This window comes from Microchirus variegatus, assembly GCF_963457635.1.
Source record: "Microchirus variegatus genome assembly, chromosome: 15".
Taxonomy (NCBI): domain Eukaryota; kingdom Metazoa; phylum Chordata; class Actinopteri; order Pleuronectiformes; family Soleidae; genus Microchirus; species Microchirus variegatus.
Window position 1 is genome coordinate 5,827,251 of NC_139816.1, and position 15,537 is coordinate 5,842,787.

The 15,537-nt window shown below is 41.2% G+C and overlaps 1 protein-coding gene across 1 annotated transcript in view; it reads left to right on the forward strand.

The window, feature by feature from the left end:
• Nucleotides 1-14,674, forward strand: part of LOC310937552 (gamma-aminobutyric acid receptor subunit rho-3) — a gene marked incomplete at its 3' end in the record, with an annotated part of 30,068 nt that extends 15,394 nt beyond the window's left edge. The window contains exons 3-11 of the mRNA XM_083901835.1: nt 1,035-1,147; nt 10,068-10,135; nt 10,804-11,027; nt 11,882-11,964; nt 12,242-12,379; nt 12,618-12,770; nt 13,202-13,263; nt 13,824-13,955; nt 14,369-14,674. Coding sequence (XP_083757961.1) covers nt 1,035-1,147; nt 10,068-10,135; nt 10,804-11,027; nt 11,882-11,964; nt 12,242-12,379; nt 12,618-12,770; nt 13,202-13,263; nt 13,824-13,955; nt 14,369-14,674 — 1,279 coding nt within the window. The remainder of the gene's footprint in view (nt 1-1,034; nt 1,148-10,067; nt 10,136-10,803; nt 11,028-11,881; nt 11,965-12,241; nt 12,380-12,617; nt 12,771-13,201; nt 13,264-13,823; nt 13,956-14,368) is intronic.
• Nucleotides 14,675-15,537: the final 863 nt, after the last annotated feature.

The window sequence follows — 15,537 nt, forward strand, 5'->3', positions numbered from 1 at the left end:
CGTGGCCCTGAGACTCAGCCTGTAGTCCAGGAATAACATGTGACCCAAGTGAAAACCAGTGAAAAAGGATGTGGTGACTTTATTTGGAATAATCCTCCCAGTCGTTAACATAGTGTGGTCCTTTATAACGACACAGGAACGACACACAAACACACACATAGCAGTCCTTTCCTTGGTGAAGTAGGACAAAACAAATCTTTAAAGCCACTTAATATCAATATTTTAACAATTCTTTCTCCTAAAAATCTAAAATCATTATCATACTGTATCAGAAATATGGTTTGTTTCTCCCACACCAAACCCCATAGAGAAAACCAGTGATTTTAGCTCACAGGGACACAGGAGCTGCCGGTCCACTGCTGCCTCATGTGGTCACTTTGTGTCACTGAGGTGAATCCGAATTAATGATTTCAAAAGCCGAATTGACAAAAGAAGACAGTTGAAGTTAGTGATGGAGGCAGCAGTGGATCAACAACTCCTGTGAACTCCTGTGTGCTGTGATGTTAAAATCACTGATTTTCTCTATGGGGTTTGGTGTGGGAGAGTGAGTGGTTTATAAACTTCAGCTTCCTGTTGGAGAAGTCTGTCAAACAGTGAGATAAAGGTTTGAAAATGCGACATACAGCCACCCCTTAACTTACCCTTTAATGTTCAGGGGGCTGATGGGAAATGTAGTCTTGTTGGAACAACACATTTCTCATGTACTGTACAGTAGCATCTGGATGTCTGTGCTCCGTGTGTGTGCACGTGTGTGTGTGTGTGTGTGTGTGTGTGTGTTTGTGTGTGTGTGCACGTGTGTTTTTTTGTAGATGGCGCTGTGCCACACCTTTGATTAATGCTGTGGTGTGTGTGTTTTTGGCAAAGGATGAATGAGAGAGAGAAGACAGAGAAGACCACTAATTGAGATTTCTCTAATCAGAGATTCACCCTGTAATTATGAAGCTACTAATCACTCACTCATTGTGTCTGCGTGTGTGTGTCTGTGTGTGTGTCTGTGTGTGTGTCTGTGTGTGTTGTTGTTGTCGTCTCTGCAGACGTATCGACTACAAGCTGAAGAGGCAGGACAGCACCAAAACACTGCTTATAAAGACTGAGCAGCTGCTGAGAATCGAGGAGCACGACTTCGCCATGAGACCGGGCTTCGGAGGTCAGACACACACACGCACAGACAGACAGACACACACACACACACACACACACACACACACTAATAACACATCAAATCTTCACCCTAAACCTCAACAGTTCCTCAGCCGTTAGTTGCCGCCTCATTAGGACCAGTTGTTGGTCTCCATGAAGACTACCGGTACTGACAAGGTCAGGGTTTATGACAGTGTTGACACCCCCCCACACACACACACACACACACACACACACACACACACACACACACACACACACACACACACACACACACACACACCCCATTCCATCCCTGATCTGTGTTGGTTTAATCCACTTGCTCATTGTCAGAAAATCACTCTACGCTGATGATGTTGTGGTTTTTATGATGTGATGACAGACTCTGGGTCACACAGACAAAGGATGTGTCAATCCCAAAAAAAAAACTGTTGACCCAGATTACACCCTGTGTGCGTGTGTGTGTGTGTGTAGTGATACATTTGAAATACAGTAGGACTCTTGTGCGCTCTCTCAAATGTGATTGTGTGTGTTTTTGGAACATAACGAGTGCCGCAGTGTTGTTGTTGTGTGAGTCTGGGGGATTCATGTGCATTAATCTGGATTATATTCCTGAGGCTGGAGCAGATGGAGGGGTGGGAAAACGACCTGACGTCTGCTCTGAGCAACATCGACTTCAAGCAGCATCGTCCACGTGCAAACTCATGACGACGATGGCTTTATAACAGGCATGTGAGAGGGTTATATTTATATTAGTTTAAGAAATAAAAGCTATTCATGTATATGTGATATACATTTAACTTCTCTCACACCAAACCCCATAGAGAAAATCAGTGAATTTAGCTCAGGGGGACACAGAAGCTGCTGGTCTACTGCTGCCTCGTGTGGTCACTTTGTGCCACTGAGGTGAATCTGAATAAAGTGTTTTAAACACAGAATTCACAAAATGACACATTTGAACTTAATGATGGAGGCAGCAGTGGATCAACCACTCCTGTGTGCTGTGATGTAAAATCAGTGATTTTCTCTATGGGGTTTGGTGTGGGAGAGTTAGTGGTTTACAAACTTGAGTTTTCAGTATTTAAATCATCATTTAAATTTTTTCTTGAACTCCAGTCATTTTCTCTTCAACCACAAGAGACTGTCAGGACAATGCTGCCATTTCTCCACGCCATGACGTTCTCTTCCTTTCATTCTTTGAAAGATCAGACGAAATAAAAGTGCCAAAAATCCTCAAAACTCACTCGAGGAGCATGTTATAAAAAAAAACCTGAACTGAACCCTTCCTCTAGATGAATGCTTTTACTTTGAAGGGGAAACCGGAAAGTCCATATTTCAGATTAATGAACTCATGTTTATATTTTATTGAATGAAACAAGAAGAGTCTGGTGTGGGAGAGTGAGTGGTTTATAAACTTCAGTTTCCTGTTGGAAAAGTCTGTTTAACAGTGAAATAGAGACGTGAACATGTTCTTAAGATATTGTAGACTTAAACTGATGTAGGTTTTGTTTACTCAGTCGTTTGTTAAGTGGCTAAGTTTCCAAAAACCCATCACTTTAAATTGAAAGTGGAAATAAAAATAGTTATAAAGTCTTATTTTAGCCTTTTCTTGGAATGCCTTAGTGCTTAAATCCCATTTTCAGGAATCATGACTCGTCATGGTCTGGACCACTGATGACTTGGGATTTAAATGTTGAATTCCTTCCCTCGTCACATGCCGACTGAGGCAGCTTCGTGATTGTTCTATAACATGACTATTTCCAGTATTTGCCAGATACATATAGTGAAATAATCCCATGGGAAAAATGACGAAAGTTGCGTTTAAATCCAGGTAAATGACTCGTAATCTGTGCTCTGTTCGCCGTCCTCTCCATATATGTGTGTGTGTGTGTGTGGTTAACATACGTCTGTGTGGTTCTGCCTGTCCTTCAGGGTGGGGACAACAAACGCACCACTGTCTGCCCCACGGCCCTGTGGTATTTCCACGCACTGTAATTTCACACAGTCGGGGTGAAATCTCAGCTGTTTGTGCCCCAGATCTGTCTGTAGCCCCTGTGTGTGTGTGTGTGTGTGTGTGTGTGTGTGAAGCTGAAGAATCAAAACCATCCTCTCTTCAGATTCCGGTGGGACAGCTGTCCAGAAATAAACCATGTGTCACACACGTGTCGGACTCCTCGTTAAAGTCGACCTTTAAAGGAACCGTCTGCGAACTTTAATCAGTCCCAGCTGCAAATTGCGTCACCGACGCCATATTTGTCCGAATTGTCTCCTCGTAAGTCGCGATGCAACAAATAAAGTCGCACTCGAGGCACCGCAGAGCATTTAGGCTGCTTTTTTAATTACTATGTTAACACGTAAATACGTACAGAGGCTATAAGAATATAGTGCAGTGTTTTATATCCTTTATTTTCAGCATAACCTCATAATTTTTTTTTTTTAATTTTCAACCACAATATAATCACACATGAGCAAAAATGTATTAAAAAAAAATTTAAGATCAGATTGAATTAGTTTGATTTAGCTCACTATCACAAAAACAGAAATCAGACCATTTTGAGCGCTTCAAATTGTAATCACATTTATTCTGATACTGCAAACGTGAATCAATATATTAAATCAGTGTCTAAAATCCATAAAAAAAGGTAATAATCTTAATAAGGGTTTTGTTAGCGTAGCAGGTTTAGCAGCCTTGTCTCATTAAAGTTCACACACAACTAAACGGCTGCGTTTATTATTTAAGAAACTGTAAAAGTATGAAACATTCCGTAAATAAAATAAAAGTCTTCCGTAAACACGGCGTCCTTTCAAGAAGTGTCTTTATTCACACTTACAATACCCAAAATGACTCTGAGCGTTGTAGTACACATGCCCGGCCTGTGTGTGGCGCTGTAAATCTGCTACAGAAATACAGAAAAAGTGGAGAACGAGTTTGGTAAGTAATTTGTCAAATTTATTCGGATCCATCATAAGACCACTGCTGGAATGTTAGCTAGCTCCGGCTAACGCTACGCTTGCGGAAATCGCTTCTTCTTTTTCTTTACTCGACAAACAGCGCACCTCGGTGGCAGCACGGTGCAAATGCAGTTTTGTGCCGATGAGGAAGTGATTTCTAGTAGTTAAGCCTTTAGCATTAGCATTAGCGTTACATATAGTTTTTTATGTTCTAGACGGGCTACCAGATTTCTTTAGATGTACTGAAGTGTTAGGTTTGGTCTTTTTTTTACAGTAAAAAGTTCATACCTGTGCTATTTCCACTATTTATATTTCCACTAAATGTGACCGTTACACAATTCTGTGTTCAGTTTTTAGTAATCATAATCAGTGTATTTACCACTTTTGGATGTTTTAAAGTCGACAAAAGTCTTGCCTACTTTCTCCTGACTGGTAAAACTCCCACTTCTTCTGATCTAAAATAAGCTGATGTATGGATGAGTGTGTTGTTTGTCATGAGTGGGATTGAGCTCCAGAAAAAAACCTACAGATCCGTGTGTCAGAGCTGAGCTTTCATTACATTACCGTGTTTCAGGGTTTTTTTACGCTCGGCTGAGCTGAGTCAGTGTGTGGATTGTGTCGTAGTCTGACGAGTCTTTCCCCTCGAGAGTCACCTCTTAATCTCCGCCACCTCTCGTCCGCCTCCGATCGGGGAAACGACGGTAGAGGTTGAACAGGAAACAATCCCACTGCGACCTTAGAGCTGCATTATGCCGCTTATGACTAAGTGAATTGATGCAACGTGCAGCGACAGGTTCTGGGATTAAAGTATTTTGATTTAAAAGCACACGGATGCAAAAAAACTAGAATGTATAAGCTGCGTTTATCAAACTTCCAACATCGTAACCCGATGTGAGCAGATTTGTGTCTAATTTACAGCCATATGTAAATAATGGATGAATAATTTCAAAAAAGTGTTTGGTAAATATACTAAAACTTTATTTTATACGTTATTTAAAACATATACACATAAAGGATTGGGAAAATTTCAAAAAATGTGTTTGGGGGCCTGAATAAATCTCCTGCGACCCATCACTGCTGTAAAGCTTAGGGCTGTAACTAACTAAATAATTTTCATAATTTATTAATTTGTTGATTATTTTCTTAATTAATCGATGAGTGTTTTGGTCTATAAAAAGTAAAAAAGTATCTCAAATACCTAGTTTTAGTGATTTCTTTGTTATATGAAGCAAAGAAACCAGAAAATATTTGCTATATATATGTATGTATGTATATATGTATGTATATATATGTGTGTGTTTATATATATATATTCAAAATAATATGTAATTACCCTGATATTAACGGCTATAACAAAATCACAACATAGTAATTACCATTACTATGTTGTTACTGTACTGTTATGAAAAACTAGTACATTTTAAGTTCAGAAAACTGTTCAACTGACACAAATTTTCACTGTCACTCACTTCATTAACTTCCAACCGACCTCGGGAAAAAATGTGACCACCTGAAGCTGTCGACTGATTTTATCTGAGAGTCAAACAGGCTGAGCAGGAAAAGCAGAGACCAGCAGTTTTTCCCCCTCGTGTTTGTCCCTGAGGTTCACCTGAAGATCTTCAGACCATATGAAGATCGGTGCAAAGATAAATGAAGTTTAAAAAGGTCCTGCAGCGAAAAGAAGTGCGTCAAAACACGTCATTTAGCACAAAAGAAGTGTCAGTTTGAGGAGCTTTGTTAGCCTGAAGTTCATCTGATGCCACAAAAGTATTGAAGTATGATAGCCAATCCGAAGTTTGGTAGATACCACAAAAGTATGGGAGATAGATAGCGAATCCGCAATTTGATAGATACCACAAAATTATCAAAGATAGATACCTAATTTGAAATTTGGTAGATACCACAAAAGTATCAAAGATAGATACCTAATTTGAAATTTGGTAGATACCACAAAAGTATCAAAGATAGATATCCAATCCAAAATTTGGCAGTTACCTCGAAAGTATCGTAGATAGATAGCGAATCCGCAATTTGATAGATACCACAGAAGTATCGAAGATAGATATCCAATCTGAAATCCGATAGATATTACAAAAGTATTGAATGTCGATAGCCAATCCAAAGTTTGGTAGATGTTACAAAAGTATTAACTTTTTTTTAAATACCACCAAGTATTGAAGGTGGATTCCCAGCTGTATGTACGACCCCAAACAATTCAAATATAAACCCTGTCCTTGCTCTAAATGTGACCTTTTTCATAACAAATCCCAGAAAATGTGCAACCAACTTTTTCAAATGATTTATATTCGTACTCCCACAAATGACGGTCCCTTTCCTGGTAATGACTGTTGTCAGATTAGAACACAGAAACTTCTGGTCAGAGATGCAAAGATTGTGTTTCCAACCGTCAGCTGCTTGGATCACAGCTAAAACAAATCCACATCTCATAACTCTATCAATGTGTGACAAATGTTCCAACATTTGATGTTGAACCGGAGTCAAACGTTGGTCAGCTTCTTTGGCACACTCCATGAAAACACCGTGGAATGTTCTGTGTGGTGGAAGTTTGGCTAAGACGCGTCCAAATGTCCTCAAAACGGTGACACGCCGTAACAAATCTTATCTCTCAAACATCGGTTTAACTGCTTGGCGGATGTTTCTCGTGGACGTCCCAATTTACCTCCTCCTCTTCCTCCTCCTCCTTTTGCTCTAAATACTTGAGAACTTCATCAACATCATAAACTATTGGTGACACAGAATCAACAACGCCGTTGTTCTACTTTTCTCTGTTGTTGTTTCTTGTTGGTGGATAACTGTAACAACTTATACCTGGTTTTGCAGGTATTTAGATATTAATTGATTAGTTAATTTATCTATTCTCTGTGTTACATGCGATCAAATCTTTCAACAAATTATTTTAACCCTAATTTGCACAGTCCACAAAGACTGTTAAAGCAGACCTAGACCGGAAGTTTCAATTAACGCTGGTTTTTTAGCGTGTATCTGCGTCATTACCTTGTTTATGAAGCCCTGAAGGTTCTAAACAAACAGTTCAGCTATTGCTGAGAACGCTGTGTTTTATTGTAATCTCGGCTCAGCGAGATCTCTGAAAAAATCTGGTCCGTTTACGTAAACAGCGGTTCTCCTGAACAGCAGATCCTACTCTAGTCCGGGCACATCTGGTTGCGTACATTGAACCGCAGAAGAAGAATAACGTCCGTTGTGGAGGTGTTTCACGAGCGACAGTGTCTTCTGACTCTGGGTCAAAGTCATAAAAGGGACTGCGGCGGGGAGTCATGAAGAAGCTATTTTTAAACACTGTTAAAACAATGTTTTGATAATGAAGAGCAGTGCATCCACCGTTCCAGAGGGGGGAGCTGTGCTTCTGAGAGCGGGTGTACTGAATATGTCACTTCCTGGTACTGGCCAATCACAAGACTCTGTCTTCTGGGTGAGAGAGTTGAGTCTCAAATCTCGCGGCTGGGAAACAGCGTCAGAAAAGAGGATTTCTATCGGCTCGTTTACAGCAACTAGGAGGTTTTTGACCATAAAAACAAGTTAATGTATGTAAGTAGACCTCCATAACTAACATATATGTGCAACAGGATCACTCTATGTGAGCTTTAATAGACTCTTTGTTTTGTTAATTTTGTCGTTGAACGTACAACTTCACAGTCATCTCAGCATCAGCTCCCAGGAATTGGTTGCTTGGTAACGACAGATGCGACAAGACCAAACACAACCAAGTGCCCTGTTTTAAAACACCTGGAGCTTCCTTCACACCTTTTATTTTTAGACGCTAGATGTGGGGTTTGGGTTGGTGAACTTGTAAGAGTTGACCAAACAGAGACTTTTAAGATCAAACCTTTATAGTTTATAGTCGGTCACATTCACCCTGTTTACATTAAAATCCCCGAGATCGTAATTGACTTCCTCTTGAACGCGTGTCTAAAAAAAACCCACCCTCACACTTCAAACACACACTCAAGAGAGCGAGAGATGGAGTGACCTTCAGTTTTAGGTTCTTCTCGGTGGCGGCAGCCGTTGCCATGGCGACGCTGAATGTTGACTCAGCACCGCTGGTGGTTTCTGCGAGTCGGACGGAGACAAAGCCGAGTCGCAGCAGGTTTACGGCCCGAGCTGTCACACATACTCTGTGCCCTTCAGGGTGAAAATAGGAATGTAACCTGGTCAACCACATCCAGACGTGGGTCAGAAACTCAGACCGTGTGTGTTTATATCTTTGTGAGGTCCAAAAAAAACTTAAAAACCTATATTTGTGGGGACATTTTGTCTGGAGTAAGTTAAAGTCAGTGTTTTGAAGCAGTAGAGGTCGATGAGAAGGTTCAGGGGGATGTTGAGTGGTAGGCATTGAGGGGTTTCTGTGTGTTGTTTGGAGGTTCTCATGGTCATTGAGAAGGTTTGAGGTTCTGAGATTAGCCAATTAGCATGAAAAAGCAGTTGAACAGTTTACCTAATGAAGTGTCTGCTGAGCTTTGAGTCGTCACTGCAGAAAGAGAAAGTGACCACTCGGTCACCGTGGTCAGAAGTCACAGACTCGTTCCTTCACTACATAACCACTCATCGTTAAACTTTAAACCCCCGTCTCCCGAGAAGAAGGAAAATCTTACGAGGAGTAGAAGCTTAAAAACTGGCGCGCGCGGTCGAGGCCGGAATGAGCTTCAGTCGCGGTTACATCCTTAAATTAGCCGAGATTTACAAACAGAGGGAGACCACGGAGCGGAGTCACGTGGTGGACGGACGTCCTGAGAACCTACGAGGACGTCGAGGAGGAGGAGGAGGAGGCGTGAGCAGATGTGATTGATGCTTGTTGTGGGATTTGTGTTGATGTTTTTATTTTGTGCACAAATCCTGTGAGGGGTTTAGCGGTTTAACGAGCCCGATCTGCTAATGAGGCGGATGGTGTGGTGGAGACACGGATGTTGATGCTGTGGTCGGTGTTTGACCAAACTGAGGTTTGAGAGCAGATACAGGAGCCAGGCTTTTCATTTAAGACGAGTTTATCTCCAAATATTTATTTAACAGTTTCTGAAACAAACATACAACAGACCTTGAGATCTCTGTGACGCTCCAGGCTCTTCTAGAAGGTTCTACTGGTCTTCTCTGAGGTTCTATGGGTCTGTGGGTTCTAGAAGGTTCTAGAGGTATTTCAGTAAATTCATTTGGATGATGTGTGGAGGTTTTTGTGATCATTAAGAAGGTTCAACATACTTAAGTAAGTTTATGTGCGTGTTAGGTGAGGTTGTCGTACCTGTTGAGAATGTTCTTTAGGTCTCAGGAAAACCTGCAGCGTATAGTTTTGGACATTTCAGTGGTCAACGACACAACTGGAGAAGGTTATAGGTCTATTAAAAACTCCAGGTAACTGTTATGTTGGTGAACATTTAGGATGTTCTGTGGATCTTTAAGGAGGTTCTTGGGGTATTTTGGGGTTGTTGTGGTCAACGAGAAGGTTGTATGTCCTGAAGGAGGATCTGGAGAATATTAGGAAGCTGTAGTAACTGTTGAGGATGAGATTTTAGGAGGACACGAAGAAGGTTCTTCTGGTCCTAAGGTTCGAGAGGTATATTTGGATATTGGGATATTATAGATCTTGAAGGTCCTGGGTATATATTACATGTAGTTGTGAAACTTTTCGTGGTCAGTAACAAGGTTCTAGAGGTCCAGGCACATTCAGTCTTGCAGGTGCAAGGAGCTTGTTCTTGGGATTTTTGAAGGTTGTAGTCGTTCCAAATGTCCTTCAGGAAGTTTCTAGTAGGTCTTCAGAGCACTTGAGGTGTCTTCTGAGGATGTGAGGTCGTGCAGTGATGTGTTGGACAGTGACAGGGAAGTTCTTACCTCTGAAGAATCTAAACAGTATTGAATATTGTATCAAATGTAACTGATGGCGTTGTATTTATTTCTGTGTAATAATACGAGAGCGTTTTATTGACGTGTTGCTTCTGCTGTTCCAGGTGCAGCCATTCCTGTGGGCATCGATGTGCAGGTGGAGAGCATCGACAGCATCTCTGAGGTCAACATGGTGAGAAAACTCTGGAACTTCATGCAACAACTCGTTAACACACTTTTCACCCTCAATACAATACTGTGTCTCTATGTAAGAAGCTGCTCTCCATGCTATTTATTATTCATTTATGGGGATGGACAAATTAGTTGTCAAAAAGAAATCCCAGAAATCACTTCCTGTCTGCAGCCTTCGTCCGGTTCGTAACGTTTCACCTTCTCAGCTGGCCACGTAACTTCCTACAGCTGACAGTGACACATGACAGAGTTTTTGTCCCAGGAGCTCGGGATCAAAAAAACTCTCTGACACTGTTTTATAAACATTTTTACTCCACAAAGAGATGAATTATATTACCCACGTATGTGGTGGACAATGGTGGACTTTCATTTGAACGTAAAGAGAACTCTATTTGTTCATTTTGTTATTTATTGTCCATTAAAGCACAAGTGTGATATAACCTTTTATAATTAAACATCAGTAATGTTAATTAGAGTTAGTTATTTGATTAACTGTACTTTAATTTATTAATGAATGGGCTAAAATAAGCCTTAACCTTCAGCCTTTTCTGTTTTCAGTCACAGATTTTTTCACTTTATTCATTCACTCGTTGAATATGAAGCAGGTGATGACGAGAATAGACCGATTAAAGTCCTGTGTGCTCTGGTTTTATATCGATCCTCCTGCAGGACTTCACCATGACCCTCTACCTGCGTCACTACTGGAAGGACGAGCGGCTGGCTTTTCCGTCTCGCAACAACCAGAGCAGGACGTTCGACTCTCGCCTGGTGAAGAAGATCTGGGTCCCCGACGTCTTCTTCGTCCACTCCAAGCGCTCCTTCATCCACGACACCACCATGGAGAACATCATGCTGCGGGTTTACCCCGACGGGAACATCCTCTACAGCGTCAGGTACAGGACTGTGGGAGGAGACGTTAGAGAGTGGATTGTTGTGAGTCTGACGCACTTTCTTGCTAGATTTTAAGCCAACTATTGCTGTTATTATTGTACGTTTATCTTTTTATTTTTATTTCTCTTGCATTTCTTCCGTCATCTCTTGCATAAAGATTGCGTGTGTGTTAGCGTTGCTGTGCAGATCAGCTCTTGGTAAATCTAGTCTGAGTCCATGATTTGTTCCCATCGCTCCATCTTCTTTAGCTGTGATTAACCCACTGGATCTGTGAGGATCCGTGAAAATGTTCTCCCGTTAGCTGTTAGCCTGTTAGCTTGCCTCTGGCACAACACCTCTCCACCATCTTCACTTTTAAGAGGAAAACAGCTGGTGAAGAGACGAGTTGTCGGACATATTTGTCTGATTTATGTGTTAGCGTCTCCTGTTTGCTTCTCTTCAGGAGAACGGCGTTGTTTCCTTTGTTGCGTGACGTCAGTTACAGTGAGCTTCTGTGTTCAGGTTTTAATCAGGCGGTGTAATTAATCTGATTTGTTCACGTTTTCTGAGATCTGTGGAGGCTTTTGTCAAATTCTATTTTTTAGACGGGACGTGACGTAAATCACGTGCGATTCCTTTGAAGACGGGTGGGATTTGACAAAGGTAAACGGTTTGAGACGGTGAGACAAAGGGAGAAGGAAAACGATCCCCGGGTTTCCATGGCAACAGCACAAGAGGTCCTTCCAGGGCACAGTGAATGACTGCAGTGTGTGTGTGTGTGTGTGTGTGTGTGTGTGTGTGTGTGTGTGTGTGTGTGTGTGTGTGTGTGTGTGTGTGTGTGTGTGTGTGTGTGTGTGTGTGTGTGGGTGTGTTTCAGGGTCACTGTTACAGCTCTCTGCTCGATGGACTTCAGCAGCTTCCCACTGGACACACAGAACTGCTCACTGGAGCTGGAGAGTTGTAAGACACACACACACACACACACACACACACACACACACACACACACACACACACACACACTTTTTTATAGACACTGAAGAAATGCAGTAAAAGTAGTAAACTATTTAATAATTAGGAAATAAAAGGTACATCACATAAAGACAAGTCTGTAAAATGAAATACCCTCCATGAGGACGACCGGTCCTGACAAGGTCAGCGTTTATGACTGGACAGGTCCTTAAGAGGTAACAAATACAAGAAGACACACACACTCTCTCTCTGTCTGTCTCTGCAGACGCCTACAATGAGAACGACCTGATGCTTTACTGGAAGAACGGGAACGACTCTCTGAGGACGGACGAAATCGTCCTGTCTCAGTTCTTCATCGAACATTTTCAGGCGTCCAGCGGCCTGGCCTTCTACAGCAGCACAGGTGTGTGTGTGTGTGTCAGTGTGTGTGTGTGTGTGTCAGTTACACAACCATGATGTTTCACGTAAACATCTTCATCAGTAGACCAGCAGCTCCTGTGTCCCCCGTGAGCTAAAATCACTGATTTTCTCTGATGGACTTTGGTGTAGGAGAGTGACTTGTTTACAAACCTCCGTTTCTTGTATAAAAAAAAAGTCCACGTTGTGTAAAAATCGTTGTCCTTTCATGTCTTTATCGTCAGGTTGGTACAATCGCCTGTTCATTAACTTCATCCTGCAGAGGCACATCTTCTTCTTCATGCTGCAGACGTACTTCCCCACCATGCTGATGGTCGTGTTGTCCTGGGTCTCCTTCTGGATCGACAGGAGAGCCGTTCCCGCTCGAGTCTCACTGGGTCAGAACATCAACAACCAGCTCCATCTTTTTATTGAAAATGCACTCAGACGAAATAGTTAACTTATGAAACTTGCAATTCGCCAATGTGGACGCCAAATTCAAAATGGCTGACTTCCTGTTGAGTTGAGGCCATGGTGCTAATAGACATTTTTGTTTATTTTGGGCTGTGACAAAATTTGGTGCAACTTAGTTTCAACATTGTCCTACCAGGTTTCACCTTTAGGGGCGCTACTGAGTAATTTAGCGCCACTTTTACATATTTCCTATATTTTTATATTTTTTTGTCCATTATCACCAACTTTTAGTGCCTTAAAGTGTGTCGTTTTAGGAAGAAAATACATAAATTCCAGGTATTTCATTAGGTCCTCGGGCACTAAATATACAAAATAAAATCCATTCATTCACCGTTCGTGTTTTTCTTCCTCACAGGAATCACCACAGTTCTCACCATGTCCACCATCATCACAGGAGTCTCCGCCTCCATGCCGCAGGTATCACACCTGTGTTCACCTCATTATTTAATCATTCAAATGAAAATAGTTCTTAAGAGATATTTTTATCACATCATTTAAATTGCGTAGAAAAGTTTTTTTTTTTTTACAACATAAAACACTAAAATAATACACTTGTATGGAGAAAAAGATGTTTTAAATTACAATACTGATGACATTTTTTTATATTTTTTGTTTTAATAATATTGAATTTATGTCTATTTTGAATTATCCTTATGGGTATAATGTCATTTAAATATGGTTAAACTTATTTTATCATCTAGTATGACTTAGGGGGCCGAACATGTGACAAAAAATATATATTTTTGGGGAAAAAACTGTTAAAACTATCTCACAATAATGATATTTGCGACAATATTCCACATAATTTCAAAATAAAGGTTTTTGTTGTTGTTTCAATTGGAATCATTTATATGCTCTAAAGATATCTGTAATCTGGAAATAAAACACTAATAAAACATTTTTTTATAATTATAACATAAATTTATATATATATATATATATATATATATGAATGTGTTTTGTTTTTTTTTGTCCAGGTGTCCTACGTGAAAGCCGTGGACATTTACCTGTGGACCAGCTTCCTGTTCGTCTTCCTGTCCGTCATTGAATATGCGGCGGTGAACTACTGCACCACGCTGGAGGAGATGAGGAAGATGAAGAGGGGAAAGGTCAACACCTGAGGGGGGGTGGGGGGGTGGGGGGGCAGGGTAACCAGGGGAACCATACTGTGAATCATACAGCTTATAACTTGCACTACAGCTCACTCTAGTGGATAAATGGAGGTACTGCACTGGGAAAGTCCTCCAATAAGTCCCACAAACATGGAAAAACTGCACAAAAAATAAGATATAATTCAATGCAACGGCCACTATGTGGCGCTGTGGTGCCATAATTATGACACAATATTGGCAGACTCCGATCAAATACTTAAAGTTTGGGTAAGATCGGCTATAAACCGCAAGTTGGCTTGTGCACACAGTTTTACTTGTCTTGACATGTCTATTGTTCTGTTGCCAGTAGGGGGCGCTCTGTGTGTTATAATCATAAATAAAGTGGGAAAATACTGTCTTTACCTTTTCAGATCCCATCCTCCTTCAATGCCAGCCAGGCGATGGCGTTCGACGGCTGTTTCCACGACAACGACATCGAGATGAGGCCGTTCCCTCGCATGGCGCCCACGCCGACACCCGACCCTCTCGCCACTCCGACTCAGAGCATGGACGTTCGCCCCCCGATGGCGGGAACTCGCCTGCGCAGGCAGCGGTCTGTGCGGGAAAACGTGGACCTGCTGGTCAACAACAGCCACATGATCGACTCGTACTCACGCCTGGCGTTTCCTTTGTCCTACCTGCTCTTCAACGCCATCTACTGGAGCCTGTACTCGTGATAGAAAAAACAGTACGACGCTGCGTTCCGTTTGGATCGGAAGTTGGAACTCGGAGTGACGTCATGTTCCAGTTAAAAGTCAGAAAAAGTCTCAGGCTAGCAATCATTGTAGAAACATCGTAGATACATCGTACAAATATCATAGAAATATCGTACAAATATCATAGAAACCACATACAAACATCATCGATACGTTGTACAAATATCACAAACATTGTTATCGTACAAACATCATAGAAACATTGCACAAACATCATAGAAAAATTGCACAAACATAATAGAAACATCGTATAAACATCATAGAAACATCGCAGAAACATTATAGAAACATCGTACAAACATCATAGAAACATCATAGAAACGTTGCACAAACATCATAGAAACATTATAGAAACATCGCACAAACATCATAGAAACATAGCACAAACAATTTAGAAACATTGTAGAAAAATGCAAACATTGTCGATGGTTAAAAATGAAAACATTACGATATGTACATCTGATTTATCGTGGAAACAAATGCGAGTTTCCCAGTTTCGCAATTCTGAGTTCGGACAACAAATGGAACACAGCTTCAGTGAATGAACTCTGCCTCCTCTCTGTCACTCATCGTCGTCTTTGTCTGAGAGATTACGATAAAAAAAAACAAAAAGACTCGAGTCTCAGCAGGAAAACTCTCCCGATGCAGTTTCACTCAGTCGTTTGTGCTCAGAAAAAGAAACAAATCTGTGTTTATATTAAACTAATCTCTCTTTTCTGTACATCTTTTTCACTCAAAATAACACTCTGAAGATTGATCTCCTCTGTGTTTGTGCGACATATGTTCAGTTTCTTAGCGACAGGGAAAAAAAAACTGTGAACAGA